At 40.4% G+C, this 19,802-nt stretch overlaps 1 protein-coding gene across 1 annotated transcript in view; it reads right to left on the bottom strand.

The window, feature by feature from the left end:
• LOC145413230 (multidrug resistance-associated protein 1-like) overlaps window positions 1-19,802 on the bottom strand; it is a 682,216-nt gene that overhangs the window by 221,322 nt on the left and 441,092 nt on the right. The window contains exon 18 of the mRNA XM_080282961.1: window positions 17,154-17,301. Within this exon, the coding sequence (XP_080139087.1) occupies window positions 17,154-17,301 (148 nt within the window). The remainder of the gene's footprint in view (window positions 1-17,153; window positions 17,302-19,802) is intronic.

The following is a 19,802-nucleotide window of genomic DNA, read 5'->3' as shown; positions in this document are numbered from 1 at the left end:
AACGGGTCAAGAGGCGCGACCTAGAAGGGCCGCAGCACAGGGTTCTCGAGAACTATGGAGGGAACTCTTGGCTAAGGGTCATATTACATGATACAGTGTATCATTTTCCTCCGGCCCCAAAACTGTGGGAAATATTTTCCCCCAGAGCAGTTGCGCTCTCTATTTTTATCATAGTTATCCCTGGTTAAAGGCAGAGGAAAAATGGAGACCGTTGTTAATTGTTCAAGCGGTTTTAATAACCCAGAAATTACGTTCTCTTTAATAATTCTTGTTATTGATAAATTAAATGCTACTGCATTTAACCCCCGTGGACAACTATATATACATTGTAAATACATGTAATTATGTGGTATTTTCCACTGACCTAAACTGCGTCTGCGCATTAGGTGACGTGGCAAGCAGGGAAAGATTCTCCTGTTAAGGCAGATGTGGAATTAAGATATTTACACAGTTAAAGGGACTATTTGGTCTAACTTTAGTTTAAGTAAAACTAAGATTAATTTGTTAGATTTACCCTGTACATATCATGATGTAATTTAACTGTATTTAGTACTGTAAATAATTAATAGTTGGCAACCTACCATTCTATGAAGGAGGTGGGTCCTGCCATACACCGCACTCTGCTCCCAGACTTTGTTGAGTTAACACTCTGTTCCTAGTCACTCTCAAGCTAAGACGGTTGTATATACGCACCATAAGTACGCTTGCTTGCTCAAGCAATTACACTAAGCAGCCTCATCGTCATCGGTTAACGATCACTCCCTCTTCACTAGCTAAGTAACCTTTACGAATTGGCCAATTCAAGGGGGGATTAGCTATGAGATAGAAGAGAAATAATATTGTTATTGTAGGTGAGTTAAGGTTCAGTTACGTTTTGCCTAACTCTATGAGACTTGTTTGATTTACTTAGACAACTTTAGGGAAGAGTAACGACCTACGAGTTGTTTACCAGAAAATTCTTGCATAGCGGTGCCCCGGCAGGGATACCGACTTGTATACATTAAATATTTTTCACATTTTGGTGCCCAGAAAGAGGGCCCCGATTTGTTTACCGGAACTATTAAACATATTTCACAGGTGGGTTGGCTCCGGTATCTTTTATAGGCCCTCCCCTTGTTGTGGACAGCATTAGAACAAGCGTGATTAATTCAAGGCTTTCTTGCATTAGTCAAAGGATATGAGAAAGAGATGTATGCTTCCATGCCCGAGAGAATAACCTCTAATGCGCAAGGCACACTCAGATGGCTCCCGGCCATGGAAACAATAATCATTCCAGGGAAAATCAAAGAAGTACTCCCTGAGGGCCTCCCAATCCGCAGCTCCAAAGTGCCACAGATGAAGTTCCTTTGTCAGGATTCCATATTATAATAATAAAACTCATAGCATGATAGATAAATAGATCGATAGATAGATAGTGTAACAGATAGCATAGGAACACCAGTTAAGGCTAGGTGTGAGAACAGGAAATATGTCAGCGGGAGTTCAGCAAGACATAACCAAAAGAATGCCAGTGGGCACCGGAAGTGCTACATACACACAAACACACACACAAGCTTCTAGAATCCACATCTATGTTTTGCACACGTGACACTAACCCTCTTAGGGCAGTATAAGAGAGTTACAGATCAGAAAGGGGCTAGCCATAGAACCGAAAGATTGTACAGAGAGGAGGAGAGAGAAGAGGGGTCCGACGAGACTTAGCTAGTAAATTACGTTCCTGTGTAATACATACACTGCTCAACTTAAACTTTTCCTTGAAGATAATAAACTACGATCAACACTCTGTATCCATCTTTAACTTCTCCTGCCTTTGACTGCACAATACCAAAACCAAATCTCAAGATTAACATATTGCCAGCTCAAGATTCACATATATAGTTGGAGGCAGCAGAAGTATGAACCTGGTCTTCAAATCTACAGAGAATTTCTACAAAATACAAGCTACAAGTTACAAGCTACGAGACATCTCTACGATTAACTACAAGGAATAGGTCTAGGAGACATATCTAGAATCTTCTATATGCACCGACAAGTAGCAGCAACTAGTAAATCATAAGAAGAAAGGACTAAGAATACATCGAGAAAGAAAAACAAAACAAGCAAACGAAAAGCATATACACAGCAACATTCCCTGCCCCCCACTGCTCTCTTCAACCGACCCCCAACCTCCACCGCTGACCCAGGAGTGCAGGAGGTCAAGCAAATACCAAGTCCATATTTACAACTCATCTTACTCACCTTTCCTCATTCAGGTTACTTATCGCTATTCGTTTACCCACCACAGCTACCAGAGTGTGGGAAGTCAACATCACCATGCTGTTTACTGAGACGACGACGCGTCAGTCAACGTGTGTCTGACACCACACACCTCTCACCGACTGCTCGTTACTCATTGTTATTCACACATTGCTACTCATAGTCATTTAATTCCAACAGCTATTGAGTGGGAGTTGGATATTGTATGGTGAGGTTTTCTATCACTGCAATCAACACTAAGATCACTAAGCCATGGATTTTCCGGAGTAATATCGTCCATCAACACAGCCCAAGAATTATTGAGAGGGAGATCTTCTATCAACTCTGCATTTACCTTCCGAGATTGACATCTATCAAAACGCCTCTCCGAGTGACATCATCTGTATCAAGTTGGTGTAATTATACTTTACTCATTTCTTCTCAGTGCTTTAAACTAGGTACAATCACCTCCTTTACTCATTTATACACTTATATATTTCATTTATTACAACTCATTCACCCATCTATTCCGTTAGCACATAAATAAAAAGACGTATTTCATAACACTATACCCTAGCAACATGAGTTCATTTTGGCTGAGTGATATGACCAGGATATTTTCGCCTCCATCCGTGTTAGTAACAGATGATACACAGTTAGCTGCCACTGCAGATCCACAATTAGGAGAACAACAGGGCAACACACCCACTCTACAAAATTCACTGCAAACTAAAGACAAAGAAACAAATACCTCATTTCTAGATGATAATGATGATGATTGGGAAACCCCCTCTGATGTGGCGTGTGAGGACTTTGTCTCAGATTTGCGTGTCTATGAAAATTTAGTTAACAGAGTTCATCGATCAGACAAAACCTATTCCACTATTCCCTCACACATCAATAAACAAGTCTAAGTTAACCTAACAAAGAAACCAGTCAAAATGAATAACGCAAGCAATACCACAGATCAAACATCCCCACCTCATGTTTACGTTTATCATGAGGATAAAAAATCCCAAAATTCTCAGGCACAGAAAAAGATCGCATTGAGATCAACCAGTGTGAACAACTCTTCGTAAAGAGACATGTAACTGATGAACAAGAGAAAATTGCAATATTTTCCTCATGGATTAACTAGGAAAGATGCCCGGTAGGAGATCTGCTAAGTCAGATAAGCTTCTTAAGGCAAAGACATATGATGAGTTTAAAACAGAATTCTTAAAATTTTCTGGAGGTGTAAACTTTTTCACAGGTATAATCCCAAAATTACATAAAATTGTAGATCTTGTAAGGGAGCACACTACGAATCATGTGCTCACTGAAGTAACAGCTGATGTCTCCATCATTAAAAGAACATTATTAGCTGCTTTAGAAAACTCAAAACTGGATATCACAAGATGGAAAAATGTCGCCAGAGCTTGTCATTGACATCACTGGTTATGTAGCTGCCCTGTGTAAATTACCTGATAGGACCTTCAAAATTGCCAAGACGATCCAGTACACCTCAGGTATGTGCTTGCTAGACTTAATGAACGAGGTAGAGATGAATTGTAGCAAAGCAGGGGTGACCGAAACACAATCACAATCTAGTAGACTAAGAGTGCCTGCGACATTATCAGCTGTGAAAACAGCTACAAATACCCAAAACAGAGAACAAAATCGATCACGACCCGAAAACGGACAGAACAAACAACCAAATGCTTCGAGGCAGCGTTCTCAAACACCAGGTCACAGGGAGTCACATAAGTTTCCGTGCAGTCCAAACAGAATTCGCGCCACAGGCATCACTAAATATGGGAAGTCATCTCGCAGATCACAGTCAGGAGATAGGTCCGTTCTATGTTATTACTGTGCAAAACCAGGACACACAAAGAATGAATCTATCTATCTATCTATATATATACCTAGGCTGCTTCCCCCAAGGAAAGGGAGGTAGCCGAGACAGGACGACACACTCCCCATTTACTCATCCATTCAAACACATTCATTCACATCTTAGCCCCAAAGGGGAGAACGGACAGATCCTCACCGCACCACACCGCACAAGGGTCAACTGCGCAATGCAATCAGTGACATCCGCAGCAGGGCCCGACAGTAGAACTGGTTTACCCCTGCCACATCATAACAGACCCATCCCCTTACCCGCACCTGACCTGACTAGCTGATCAGACCAAATGCGGGAGAATATCCCCTCAGGGCTGCGTCATCACTTATTCATTCACAAATTCTCTCCATTTATTTCTGTCACGCACAGCCACTCTTCCTTGCTCAACAGACATCCCTCTCGCATCAAGCGCTCTCTTCACACTGTCCATCCATCCTATTCGTGGTCTTCCTCTCAGCCTTACACCTCTCACATCAGATCTAGTTATCTTTTTCACCAATCGCTCATTATCCATTCTCTCCATATGCCCAAACCATCGCAACACCCTCTGCTCAACTCTACCAGCCATCTCCCGAACAACTCCAGTTCTCCTTCGCACTTCATCATTTCGCACCCGATCCATACGCGTCACTCCACACATACTTTATCAAAACAAAAGAGATAAACAAAAGACACCAGGATTTGATCCATAGTGTAGGCATCATCGGTCCCAAGGGCACTGGACCAAAAATTGCAAGACAGTAGAGAAATTAGATTCCATTTTCAAATCGGGGGAAGGCCAACACAATAAAAAACGATCAATCATAAAGAAAAGCAAGTCTAAAATTCACATAGGAGGCATGTTGGGAAGTGAGTGTATCTTGATACCAGATGTATGTGAGGATCAAAACGATTCCTTACTTTTAGACACAGGCTCTCCAGTGAACTTAATCACACAAGAAGAAATAGCTAGAATTTTTAGAAATAAGAAGAAAGTAACTTTTCAGGAAGAATCTGATTTAGGCTTATTTACAGTGGATGGCAAACAAATTGCAGTAAAAGGTTGGTTTTACGCCTGGTATCCCTGAAAGGCTAAGGCGTTGCCCCTGGGTAGAGGACTTTTGGACTGGAGCGTGTAGCATTTTATGACCGGATGCCCTTCCTGATGTCTACCAATGACCCTTGGGTGGATTCGATCCTCTGACCCTTCGGTCTCTAACCCACTGAGCCACGGCTGCTATAAATTGCAGTAAAAGGTATGATACCGTTAAACATTAGTTTCATAGAGACTACAAGATCAATTTCTGATTTTTTTTTATATTGTTGAAAACTTAGCAATAAAAGCTGCCATGTTACTGGGCTTAAGATGCATGAGAACAGAGCATATAACTTTACTCCCACGAATGAATGGAATAGACTTTGATATTAAATTCATAGAAGAAATACCATCAAAGTCCTCACCGATTAGTAAAACTGAACCAAAAAGAATTGGTAATATTAAAAACTTAAACAAACATACACTAACAAATGAGTGTATAGCTCCACCCCCCCACCCCCTAGCCTCCAGGCCTAGAGACCGTGATAACGGTTCTGACTTCTCGTTTTTCCCGCCCATCTCACCAATGATTTAGTTGTTCCTCCTAGCTCATACATAAGGGTACCCATAAAGAGCTAATTAAGGAAGAGTACTGTTCTTATCTTGGAAGAATTATGTAAGGTAAAAGGATTGTCAGTAGAAAATGCATTATGTCAAATGAATAACGATGGGCAAACTCAGATATTCCTAATTAATCACATGAATGGGGAAGTACAGTTGAAAAAGGGGAATTGTATAGTTAATGCTGAAAAATGTCCCGCCCCTTTGATGGAAATAGTTTTAGCTAGAGTGACAAGTGAGATAAAATCTACGAATATAGAAAGCATTAAAGAGAATTTAATTCACTCTGGTGGATTTGATGATGAAACTGACTTGTTAAACCTGTTTGAAAAACATAGGGATACCGTAGCATTAACCGGAGAACAATTACATTGTACTAACCTGATTAATCACAAGATTAACGTACACCCAAACACACAACCGATTTTCGTACCTGCCTATAGAGTCCCACAATCTCAGAGTACACTCGCAATCCAGTATGTCGATGAAATGTTAAAACTTGGAATTATTGAGCCATCAGTCTCCCCGTGGAGTATCCTATTAATTTTCGTGCCCAAACGAAATGGAGAAATGCTTGCGATAGTAGATTACCTTAAACTAAACAATCACGCAATCCCAGACCGGTGTCCCATGTTATTGCTAAGTGAGTTCCTTCAGAATATTGGACCAGAAAATAATGTATTTTCCACAATAGATTTGCTTAATGGATACTGTCAAATCCCATTAGATCAGGAGTCACGTAAATACACTGCCTTTTCCACAAATACAGGACATTATTAGTACAAGAGAATGGCAATGGGATTGAAGACAGCACCAGGCACTTTCCAAAGCGTGATGAATTACGTATTGTCCGGAATTCTAGGACAAGGAATATTCGTTTATCTTGATGATATAATTGTCGCAACTAACGATATAAAAGAACATCTCCAGAAAATAGACCTACTCTTACAAAAGCTTGATGATGCTGGTTTAAAAATTAAGCTTTCTAAATGCAAATTTTGCTTTAAGGAAATAAATTTCTTAGGCCACAGATTAAGTTCTAATGGTATTCGCACCACTGATGACAATATACAGGCAGTGAGAGACTTTCCTGAACTCATTACGAATGGCGAAGTTAGGCAATTTTTAGGTCTAGCTGGGTACTTTAGTTCATTAGTACAACAATTCTTTCATAGCCTTTCCTCTATTCCAACTACTAAAACAAGATGCTATATTCCAATGGGGAGAAGAACAAAAACAAGCATTTAACGAATTATAAGATAAACTTACAAATACACCATGTTTGGCCTATCTGGATTTCACAACACCATTTATTGTTTCCACAAACGCATCTATTAAAGGATTAGGGGCTTTACTGATGCAAGAAGATAAAAGAGGACAGAATCAACCAATTGCATTTGCCAGCAGACAAATAAAAGGTGCAGAGAAAAATTATCGCACTACAGACTTAGAGGCACTTGCAGTGGTTTTTGCATTACAAAAGTTTCGAGATTTGGTAAATGGTTACGAAATGCACTTATTCACCGGCCATAAACAGCTAGTGGGTATGTTTAAAGAAAAACTCCTCTCTGGGAGGAGAGCAAGATGGAAATGTACAGTCGAAAACTTCAATGTACACATTCATTACATACAAGGCAAAATGAATCTAGTAGCTGATGCATTATCCAGGAACCCGAAAACAATTCAGATCGTGGCATTAGATCTCAAAGGAGACATCCCAAACCACGATGAAATCGCGAAAGCACAAAGACTTGATCCAACATGGTCTAAAGTAATATACAAGTTAGAAAGTGGAGATGACATACAATTACCCAAACTACATGTACCACTCGAACAATTCACAGTAATCAATAATGCCTTATACAGGATCAACCCAGGACAACCAAAATGCCGAAGAAATAATAAACAATTAGTGGTACCTAATGACATTATACCCCAAGTATTACGGACGATACACGATAGCCCACATGCAGGACATCCTGGAAAGGATATATATATACCTAGGCTGCTTCCCCCAAGGAAAGGGAGGTAGCCGAGACAGGACGACACACTCCCCATTTACTTATCCATTCAAACACATTCCTTCGCATCTTAGCCCCAAAGGGGAGAAGGGACAGATCCTCACACCACACCGCACGAGGGTCAACTGCACAGTGCAATCAGTGACATCAGCAGCAAGGCCCGACAGCAGAGCTGGTTTACCCCTGCCACATCATAATAGACCCACCCCCTTACCCGCACCTGACCTGATTAGCTGATCAGACCAAATGCAGGAGAATATCTCCCTAGGGCTGCATCCTCATTTATTCATTCACAGTTTCTCTCCATTTATTTCTGTCACGCACAGCCACTCTTCCTTGCTCAACAGACATCCCTCTCGCATCCAACGCTCTCTTCACACTGTCCATCCATCCTATTCGTGGTCTCCCTCTCAGCCTTACACCTCTCACATGAGATCTAGTTTTCTTTTCACCAGTCGCTCATTATCCATTGTCTCCATATGCGCAAACCATTGCAACACCTTCTGCTCAACTCGATCAGCCATCTCCTGAACAACTCCAGTTCTCCTTTGCACTTCATAATTTCTCACTCGATCCATATGCGTCACTCCACACATACTTCTTAGACACCTCATCTCCATTACATTCAAACTTTTCCTCTCTGCTACACCCATATTCCATGTTTCAGCCCTATATAACGTAGTTGGTACAACAACACCCTCATACAGCCTTCTCTTTATATCCATTCTAAGTGAACGACTTCTAAACACTTTTTTCGTTCCTCTCAGCACCTTTCCTACTTCATTCATTCTAAACTTCACTTCTGCATCTATTCTTCCATCCACAGCAACATGTGACCCTAAATATTTAGAACACTCTACCTCCTCAAGCAACTCACCATTCATAACTATATTCATCCCCCTACCATCAACCGACCTCGTGCACTTCATCACTATCCTCTTATTCTCATTTACTTTCTATTTCCTCCTTTCACACACCCTACCAAACTCCTCTACCAACTATCTCAATCTCTCCTCTGAATTAGCCACCGGTGCAGTATCATCTGCAAACAGCAGCTGCTTCAAATTCCACTCTCTACCATCAACATTCACCAGACTCAGACCTCCACCTAAAAGTCTTGCATTCACCTCCCTTACAACACCATGTAAATATTAAACAATCAAGGCGACATTACACATTCCTACTGCAGCCCCACTCTCACTGGAAACCAATCACTCACAGAATTTCCCACTCTTACACACGCTGTACTATTTACATAAAAACTTTTCACCCCTTTTAGTAACCTACCATGAAGTCCATACAATCTTAAAACAGTCCACAAAGCCTCCCTATCAATTCTATCTTACGCTTTCTCTAAATCCATGAATGCCCCAAATCCTTGCCTTTCGCTAAATACTTTTCACATACTTGTCTCATAGCAAACACTTGATCCACGCATCCCATCCCTCTCCTAAACCCACACTGCTCATCATCAATCACTTCCTCTGTACCCTCTCTAACTCTCTTAATTAACATTCTACCATACACCTTACCTACAAACTCTCAAGAGGCTTATACCCCTAAAGCTAGTACATTCATACTTATCACCCTTGCCTTTATACAACGGGACCACATAAGCAATTGCCCAGTCGATTATTGGCACGATATCTTTCACAAAGCACACATTCAACAATCTTACTAACTAGTCAACAATAGTCGCTCCACCACCCTTCAGGCATTCCACAGCACACCCATCCATACCTGCAGCTTTCCCTTTTTTCATCTCCTTTACTGCCTCCTGCACTTCCCCCTTTGTGATCAAAGAATCATTCAACTCTCCCAAGACATTTATTTCTTGCACTCTTCCATCTGCCACAATCTCAGCCACCCTTTCCTCCTCTACATTTAACAATCTTTCAAAATACTCTGCCCATCTCTTCCTTACTGCATCCATCTCAGTTAACATCCTTCCATCCTCTGCTTTTACTCGCTCTTTCTTCCCAGACTCTCCCTTTCGCACCCTTTTCACCTCCCTGCAAAACATTTTCTTATTCTGCTGAAAATTCTCAGTCAGCAGCCAACCCCACCTCTCATCTGCTGCCATTTTGGCATCACGCACAGCCCTTCTCGGCATATTCCTCTTTTCCTTATACCTCTCATATGACACCTCATCCTTCTTCTGCAGCCACACTTCATATGCACATCTCTTCTCAGCCACAGGCATAATCAATACCTCACACCACCATTCACTTCCTTTTCTTACACCACCACCCACACGTCTCACACCACACACCTCCTCCGCATGCCCCACCACAGCACTCTTGAACATCTTCCATTCCTCCTCCACACTGCCATTTTCCTGATCTTTTACTGCGTTCTACCCATCTTTCAATTTCTCCTGATTCTCTATCATTTTCTCTCTTTTATCCAGCTCACTTTCAAAACGTCCCTGCCACACCTAACCCTCTTAGCGCTCACCCATCTCGTACCTACTCTTAACTTTCCCTCCACCAGGTAGTGGTCAGACATACCTCCACCCTCCCCTCTCAGAACTCTCACATCCAACAAACTTCCTATTACGTTCCTGGACACAACCATATAGTCCATCAATGCTCTATCAACAACCCTTCCACCCTTCTGTCTCACCCATGTATACTTATAAATATCTTTCTTTTCAAACAGAGTATTTCCAGTCACCACCTCTCGCTATACTTATAAATATCTTTCTTTTCAGAGTATTTCCAATCACCATCTCTCGCTAAACGCACATCCCTATCATTCGTTCCCAATTTTCATTTCTTCCATACACACCTTGCATACCAACTACACTTTCAACTGCTACAATTCCCACTCTAGCATTCAGATCTCCCATCATTACCATATTCACATTCGCTCCAAAATTCTGCAGACACTCATCAACATCATTCCAGAAAAACTCCCTCTCTTCTTCATCCCTTTCACTACCAGGCCCATATGCACTCACACCCACACCTCACATGCAAATTTCGCTTTCACCGACGTCAGTCTCGATGATACCTCCTTCCATTCAATCACACGCTGCTGTACTTCCCAACTCACTAACAAGGCCACATCTTCTATTGCCCTTCCTCTATCAACACCTGACAATCTTTCATTCACACTTCCAGAAATAGACTTACCCTTCCCTTTCATCATCGTTTCACTCAAAGCTAACGCATCCAACTTTCTTCTCACAAACATTCGCCCAATCTCCTCCCTTTTAGCCTCAATCGTACAACATTTAAACTAACCCAGTTGTTATATTACTGGCCATCATTATGAAAAGATATAAACAATCATATAGACAGAAGCAAAGCATGTGCAAAACATAAAGGACACCCAATCACACCTGCACCTTTAGGTAATTACCCTGTACCACATCAACCATGGGACGTTGTCGCGGGTGATTTACTCAAGATGCCGTTATCATACAATAATAACCAGTGCTTATTAGTAGCAACGGATCATTTTTCCCGTTATGTAATTTTAGCTCCAATTAAGAATAAAACAGCAGAGACAGTAGCAAAGGCAATAATAGATAATGTAATATGTCGCTTTACTACCCCAAAGGTACTAATAAGCGATCATGGAGGTGAATTTAACTCTGATATCTTACAAGAAATATGTAAACAATATAATATCAAAAAGGTTAACGTTTTAGCTTATCACCCAGCATCCAATGGGTTAGTAGAGATACAAAACAAAAAAGTATTAGATATACTACGACACATTCTTCATGAAAGTTATACAAGCTGGGATGACTGGATTCCCAGAGTAGAAACATCAATTAACGGATCTATAAATAAATCTCTAGGAGACACACCACATTTCATTATATATATGGTACAGATAAAAAACTACGATATGTAATTTTAGAAGAAGAAAATCTGCCCATATACAACTACGATGATTCCTCTAAACTCCGTTTACGTGAATTCCAGGACATACATAAAAGTGTGAAAAAAAAAAAAAAAACAATTATCGATGTCCAAGGAAGAAATGACGGAGGTATTTAATAAAAAGGCAAGAGTCTCGCCTATCAGCTTAGGAGACATTGTTTATGGTATCATTCATACGAGAGACAATAAATTATCCCCGAACTTTGAGGGCCCATACAGAGTAATTAACATAAAAGCAAACAAAGTTGTAATTAAGTAACTGTCAAGTGGCGAAGAGAAACAACTTCATATTGACCATTTAAAACGAGTTTCAAGGGAACTATCCAATAATTATACAGCCTCGGATACCACTGAACATCCGAACATAACTCATGAAACCAATCAAGAAAACAACAATAATTACAAAAATAAATTAAGGTAGCATACCAAACAAACAAACATGGGTGCAACTGTTCCAAAAATGTACAGTACATCATTTACATGATTTAAATATCAATTTAAACTCCTTCTTTAAATGAAATAACAAGCAAGTTATTGTTCTCCGTTAGTCAACCGTAACGCACATCATCACTATCATCGACCACAGCATGACTATATTAGAAAATTAATAGATTTTTTTTGTCAGTAGGTAACGATGAAGGGACTTATACTACTTATACTATGGATTCTCCTCTATATTGCAAGAGGATATGCTCACTTAGACCCCCAACACATAGTACGGCAAGGATGCCTCATAGCTCCAACGGCCACGTCAATCGTAAAAGATGTCATGAGTACGAAATCATTTTGAATTACTTATACGAATTACCTACTTATTTAGAGAACATCGCCAAACCCATGAGGACCCTGGACTTCATGATAGGAGATTATGTTTCACAAGCACATAACACAAAGGAAGTAGATGAAGTAGTGAAGTTATCGAAATGGAAGATAGAACAGGCGAAGTCAACTATGCTCATCATGGAACGGAGGTATTGTGCTACACGAACAACATCACACGTACTCGCCAAACGCGCTGTTTGTTTGACCTGGGTGGTGCAATTCTTGGGAACATCTTTGGATTGGCTACAGAGCAAGACCTTCAAGAAATAAACAACAAATTTAATAAAATAGCTCAGGTACTAACATATCAATAAAAATTCATTGCTGGACAAAACTCAGCAATGAAGACAATCGTGAAAAATCTAAATAAAGGCAGAAAACATAGCTCACCAGAGTGTAGACAAAATAAATGCCATGGAAGGGAATATAACACTTTTCCAACACTTCTCCATCATCACGGAACACACTGACACAATTTTACTCCAGCTAGATAACACTAGAGTTCGTTACAGGGCACTTATGCAAGGAATTGCAAATGCTGGTAATGGTAGGATCACAAATGACTTACTTCCAGTTCATGAGCTACGTCAGATTATTAGCCAAGGCATACATGAACATAGTTTGAAGCCTTTGTTTCATGGTAGAGATTTCATGTTATATTATCCATATTTAGAAGCAACACTAACACCAACATCAGTAGTAGTTCATGTACCATTCATAACTGACAACCTGTTCACAGTATACGAAATACACCCCTTACCTTCTAAGAAGAATAACACTTTGGTCATCATCAACATCAACACAGACACCGAACTCATCATGGTATCCAAGAGACGGGACACTGTCACTTTTGCAAGTGAATAAATGATTGAACGAAAGTACTGTACTTCCTTACATGCTGTTCAGCTTTGTCCTGCGTACATCTTCACGATTCAGCCTACTGGAACAGTCCCTTTTGAAATGGCTATCATAATGAAAACACAACATTCATCATCACTGAAACTTCACTTTTGCTCAAGATAAGCTTGTACAACATCAACGCATCGGACACACACAGTTTTTTTTTATTTCACTCATAACACATCAGTTTGCATAATCTGTCCAGATATACCACCATATCATAATTCAGCATCAGGATTATACATAGCACCAGACTACTGTGCGGTACTTACGCCATCCATGTCCACTTAATCCACCATCAATAACTACGCCATCCTCAATCACACACACTAATATTTCCACCCACTACCTAATGTGGACTTAAACATGAGCACAAGTATTAAGCTGACTTCACCTAAGTTTGAAACTATGCAACTAATCAATGAAACAATGAAGCCCTGGGATGATTTGAGTTTGAGTATGTTCAACCCATATTATGTGTATAGCCCAGCACCTACTGTCCTTATAATCTTCTGTATTGTATTTGCAATAGTGCTGTTCGCAGTGCACAGAATGTATGCAAAAATTGCAAACTTGGAGTCAGTATTTAGTGGGGGTAGAGTAAAAATTCAAGTAAAAAACCCCGAATGAAGTGTAGATATATTGTATATAGTATTAATTTTATATAAAAAAAAAATGGAAAGACACATGATATAGAAGTATACCAGTATCATTATCTATATATAAAATATTAATAGCTCTTAATATAATCTTAACTCTGAACTATTTTTTGCATATATGCATAAGCCTGTTATACATACACATTTTACAATATCTATAATCATTTTAACTATAGTGCATTTGTTTAATTATTTATACAGTTTTTTTTTAATGTATTATTGTTCTAAAATATTACTGGATCATTGCAATATTAACATGAATATTATATCTATGCAATATTGTAATCGACGTTATGTATCAACAGATTAGCATATACCAGTGATGATTGCTGTCGGAGGATCGGCAGCTGGAGTGACCGAGCGATGTCAGGACTCCATATTATAATAATACAACTCATAGCATGATAGATAAAGAGATCGATAGATAGACAGTGTAACAGATAGCATAGGAACACCAGTTAAGGCTAGGTGTGGGAACAGGAAATATGTCAGCGGGAGTTCAGCAAGACATAACCAAAAGAATGCCAGTGGGCACCGGAAGTGCTACATACACACAAACACACACAAGCTTCTAGAACCCACACCTATGTTTTGCACACGTGACACTAACCATCTTAGGGCAGTATAAGGGAGTTACAGATCAGAAAGGGGCTAGCCACAGAAACGAAAGGTTGTACAGAGTGGAGAAGAAAGAAGAGGGGTCCGACGAGACAGCTAGTAAATTACGTTCCTGTGTAATACATACACTGCTCAACTTAAACTTTTCCTTGAAGATAATAAACTATGATCAACACTCTGTATCCATCATTAACGTCTCCTGCCTTCAACTGCACGATACCTAAACCAAATCTCAAGATTAACATATTGCAAGCTCAAGATTCACATCTTTGGAGTATCCACAGGCCATACCGGAGCGATAGGACTGGTTAAGGTGATGAGGTTGTGACTGGAGGAGCCCAACAGAGAGAAAAGATTAACAGGGTAAGCAGAAGTATTAGTTTTAAGCAAGAGGTCAAGTATGTTCGAGCTCTCTCCAAGGTAGTCAGAGATACAGGTAGAGTGCTGTACAAGCTGCTCTAGGTCATTAAGGATAGAAAAAATATAGGCTTGTTCACCAGGTGGATCAGTGAAAGGAGAGGAGAGCCAAAAGTGGTGGTGAACATTGAAATCTCTTAGAAGGGAGATTTCAGAGAAAGGAGAAATGGATTGAATGTGTTCCATCATAGAAGTAAGATAGTCGAAGAATTTTTGATACTCTGTAGAATTAGGGGATAAGTAAACAGCACAGATATATTTAGTCAGAGAATGACAGGAAAGCCGAAGCCAGAGTGTAGAGAATTCAGAAGAATCGAGTTCAGGAACACGAGAGCAAGAAAATTTGTTGCGTACATATACACAACAGTCACCACTGGCTTTGAAATGAGTATAGAGAAAGTAGAAGGATACAGAAAAGGGTTTGCTGACAGTTGCCTCAGACAGCTGAGTCTCAGAAAAAGAAGGTGAGGTTTAGAGGAGGAGAGGTGGTGCTTAACAGAGCGAAAGTTAGAGGGAAGGCCACGAATGTTGCAGAAATGAAGATGTGAGTCAGACAGTGGTTCCAGGCTGCTCAAGCAATCAACGGGAGAGGGGTGGAAGGTGGGGGCATTTATACCCCTCCCCTCTTTGGGGACTCCGAGGCTGTGTGTTGAGTAGCCTTTTTTTTTTTTTTTTTTTTTTTTTTTTTTTTTTTTAAGGAGGTGTAGTGTGTACTGTGCATGTAGTTTGGTGTAGATAGTTAGAGAAACTTGTATTGGAGAGCATGCTGATGTTACACTGAAAAAGTTCGGTAAAGGGGGATGTTCAGGAACTAATCTGTCTCTGTCTGTCTGTCTGTTAACAGCTTTATGCGAAAACTACTGGTGCGATTTTGACCAAAATTACAGGGATGATGGCCTATGATCTTCTGATCACCAAATTAAATTTTGGGCCAAACTGGGACAAGGCCTAGGCTGTCGGCTCCAAATATATTATTCAAGAAATCTTTTTTTTCTCATAACTCCTTTCAAATTTGTCATATCGACATGAAACCAAAACCTAAATGTTTATCTTTCAAATTTGCATCCTATAATATGCCTCATTACATCAGGGCAGTAGGGAGGTCAATGTCAGGTGGGTCGGCATAGAATTTCAAATGGGCATAAGATCGTCAATTTTTACCCTATTTACTTCAGATTTGATACATAGCATCTTTGACTAGATATCTTGTGTTTATACGTCAGCACTGAAATGACTGCCGGGGACTGATTTGCTGTGTCATGGCACCGCTTCTTGTTATTTTACTATTATATGAGAGGAAAACCTTCAACATCTAGGTTCAGTGATGATTTTTTTTTTTTGAATGGGCAGTGGGGGTTTGGCAAGCTTATTAAACGTAATTAATGTAATAAACGTAATTATGGAAAAGTCTTACTTTCCATACGTGCAAGTAGACGTACAGTAGGTAACAAATATGTGTAATATTAAGTATATGAAAACTGAAAAATTCCCAACATGTATTTATTTTCCACTTAATGGATAGAAAATTAAATGGTATACGTTGGACACTTTTACCACTAAATGCACACGAGACCACTTTTTATGACACATGCCTCTTGATTGTTTGGATGTCATTATGACCTATGACTTTTTTTACCTACTTTTGTCATGTTTTGGTGGAATATCTAGCGGTTCTTAAGAAAGTATGCATCATGCACATGTTTCTGTTATGAATTACTGTGCTTCTGAAGAGCTTCAAGACGATGATACATTCCTTTAGTTGTTAGGCATGAACCTACACTTGATATCTAGAAAGGTACTGAAAATCTAGCAATTTTTTTTTTTTTCAACCCACAATTCCTCTTATTTAATTCATAATCTGAACTTCACTAGCTGAGCGAAATGGTCTGCCAACTTGCATTACTCAGGGGAGAGAGAGAGAGAGAGAGAGAGAGAGAGAGAGAGAGAGAGAGAGAGAGAGAGATCTGTAGATTACAGCAAAAAAGTCACGTTCACAAATCAGTCAAAATCACACCACAGACTGACCCATAAACAACTAAAACATCATTTGTAAAATACACGTACCCTGACTGACTCCAAGGCCTCCGTAACCAGCGAGGAAGGCGAAGCGGTCAAACTCTGCTGTTGTGTTGCTGTCAAGGCCATGCTGTTGAGTGGCTGGCTGTGGTGACGAGTATAGTGACAGCCACACGTTACCGCCCGCTTGGCTGGCCTGTTATGGTAATCCAAGTTTAACACCATCAGTGGGAGAACATCTGTTTTCATTTGTAAAATCATCACTAATTTCAGTTCCATGTTTTGTATACCTTATTTCTGCCTTTATTAGCCGGTTCATATTAGAGAAGATCTTTCATAGTAAAGGGTCTGTGTCTTTCTGCCATTTAACTCTCCAGTAGAAAAGAACTAATAGGTATGAGGGTTTGAATGACAGGCTAAATATGTAGAGTTTACATTTATCATCACACACAATGTACTCATTTACTTTTGTTTCTTGCCTATATTTCAGGCCCCGCCCACCCCTCTGTAAACAAAAAGTTGAGTTGGAATGATGGCAACAATATACTTTTCTTCTACACTTTGCCATAAAGAAAAACTTCACTCCCTGGAACTGAACTAACTGGACTTGGTTAAAATATCATCTTATGTTGTATTAGGTGAGATGTGGCCGTTCATGCCATAATGCGAAAGGAGGCGAAGGATAAATCCTTGAACCGAAGACATCATGGCATTGGGTGCAAGTTTCAGAGTATAACAGAAGACTTATATCCAAGGTCTGAGTGGCATGGCTACATCGCGGCATTATGAAACATGCAAAGACAAACACAAACTTTAGGATTATCAGGACAATAGTTTTTCCATCATACGATGGCCTAAGGAGTGGACTTAGATGAGTTATTCACTGTATTTTCCTAGGCATCATTCAAGGACGTCATCAACGTTGAGAAAGGAGGTCTGGATGATGATGATGATGATGATAATAATAATAATAATAATAACTTTATTTAGCGGAAGGGACACAATCTGGCCGCACTATGTGGTGGTACTACTACTCTGTGGCCAGGTTGTGTTAGGCAGAATTCTCCCACCGTATTCCCTGCGTGTCATAAAAGGCGAGTAAAAGGGGCAGGGCGAGGGGAATAGTGGCCCCCTTCTCTGTTTTTTAGTTCCTGAAAAGAGACAGGCCATAGTAAGAGGTGGGGGATTGAGTTATCCCCGTAATCTGAGGATTGGGTGTATGAATGTGCGTGGATGTAGTATGATTGAGGCTAGAAGAGAGGAGTGGGAGAATGTTTGTGAGAAGAAAGTTGGATGTGTTAGCTTTGAGTGAAACAAAGATGAAAGAGAAAGGTGAGTCTAAGTTTGGAAGTGTCAATGTGTCAGGTGTTGGCAAGGGAAGGGCAAGAGAAGGTGTGGCCTTATTAGTTAGCCCAGAAGTACAGCAGTGTGTGATTGAATGGAAGGAAGTGTCATCGAGACTGATGTGGGTGAAAGCGGAATTTGAACGTGAGTTGTGGGTACTTGTGAGTGCATATGGGCCTGGTAGTGAAAGCGATGAAGAAGAAGGGGAATCTTTCTGGATTGATGTTGATGAGTGTCTACATAGTTCTGGAGCGAATGTGAAGATGGTAATAATGGGAGATCTGAATGCTAGAGTGGGAAATGTAGCAGCTGAAGGTGCAGTTGGTATGCATGGTGTGCCTGGAAGAAATAAAAATGGGGAACGAATGATAGGGATGTGCGTTGAACGAGATGGTGTTTAGAAAGACCTTGTTTGAGAAGATATTTATAAGCATACATGGGTGAGACAGGAGGGTGGAAGGGTTGTTGATAGAGCACTGATGGACTACATGGCTGTGTCCAGGAATGTAATAGGAAAATTGTTGGATGTGAGAGTTTTGAGAGGGGAGGGTGGAGGTATGTCTGACCACTACCTGATGGAGGGAAAGTTGAGAGTAGGTAAGAGATGGGTGAGAGCTAGGAGTGTTTGGTGTGGCAGGGAGAGTTTGAAAGTGAGTGAGTTCGATAAAAGAGGGAGTATCAGGACAAATTGAAAGATGAGTGGAATGCAGTGAAATATTAGGAGAATAGCAGTGTGGAGGACAAATGGCAGTTGTTTAAGAATGCTGTGGTGGGGCATGAGGAAGAGGTCTGTGGTGTGAGACAAGTGAGTGGTGGTGTAAGAAAGGGAAATGAATGGTGATGCGAGGAAGTAAGTAAGGCTGTGGCTGTGAAGAGACGTGCATATGAAGTGTAGCTGCAGAGGAAGGATGAGGTGTCATATGAAAGGTATAAGGAAAGAGGAATAGGGCGAGAAGTGCTGTGCGTGATGCTAAAGTGGCAGCAGATGAGAGGTGGGGCAGAGGAGTTTGGAAGGGTGTGTGAAAGGAGGAAATTGAAAGTAGATGGTAAGAGGATGAATATAGTTTTCCATGGTAAGTTGCTTGAGGAGGTAGAGTGTTTTAAGTATTTAGGGTCACATGTTGCTGTGGATGAAAGAATAGATGCAGAAGTGAAGTTTAAAATGAATGAAATAGGAAAGATGCTGGGAGGAATGAAATAAGTGTTTAGATGTCGTTCGCTTAGAATGGATGTAAAGTGAAGGTTGTATGAGGGTGTTGTGGTACCAACTGCGTTATATAGAGCTGAAACATGGAATATGGGTGTAGCAGAGAGGAAAAGTTTGAATGTAATGAAGATGAGGTGTCTAAGGAG

This window comes from Coenobita brevimanus, chromosome 95 (assembly GCF_032717465.1).
Source record: "Coenobita brevimanus isolate Jiangsu-jjx chromosome 95, ASM3271746v2, whole genome shotgun sequence".
NCBI classification, from domain to species: domain Eukaryota; kingdom Metazoa; phylum Arthropoda; class Malacostraca; order Decapoda; family Coenobitidae; genus Coenobita; species Coenobita brevimanus.
Note: the sequence above shows the minus strand (reverse complement) of the source record. Positions and strands in the feature narration are given on the sequence as shown.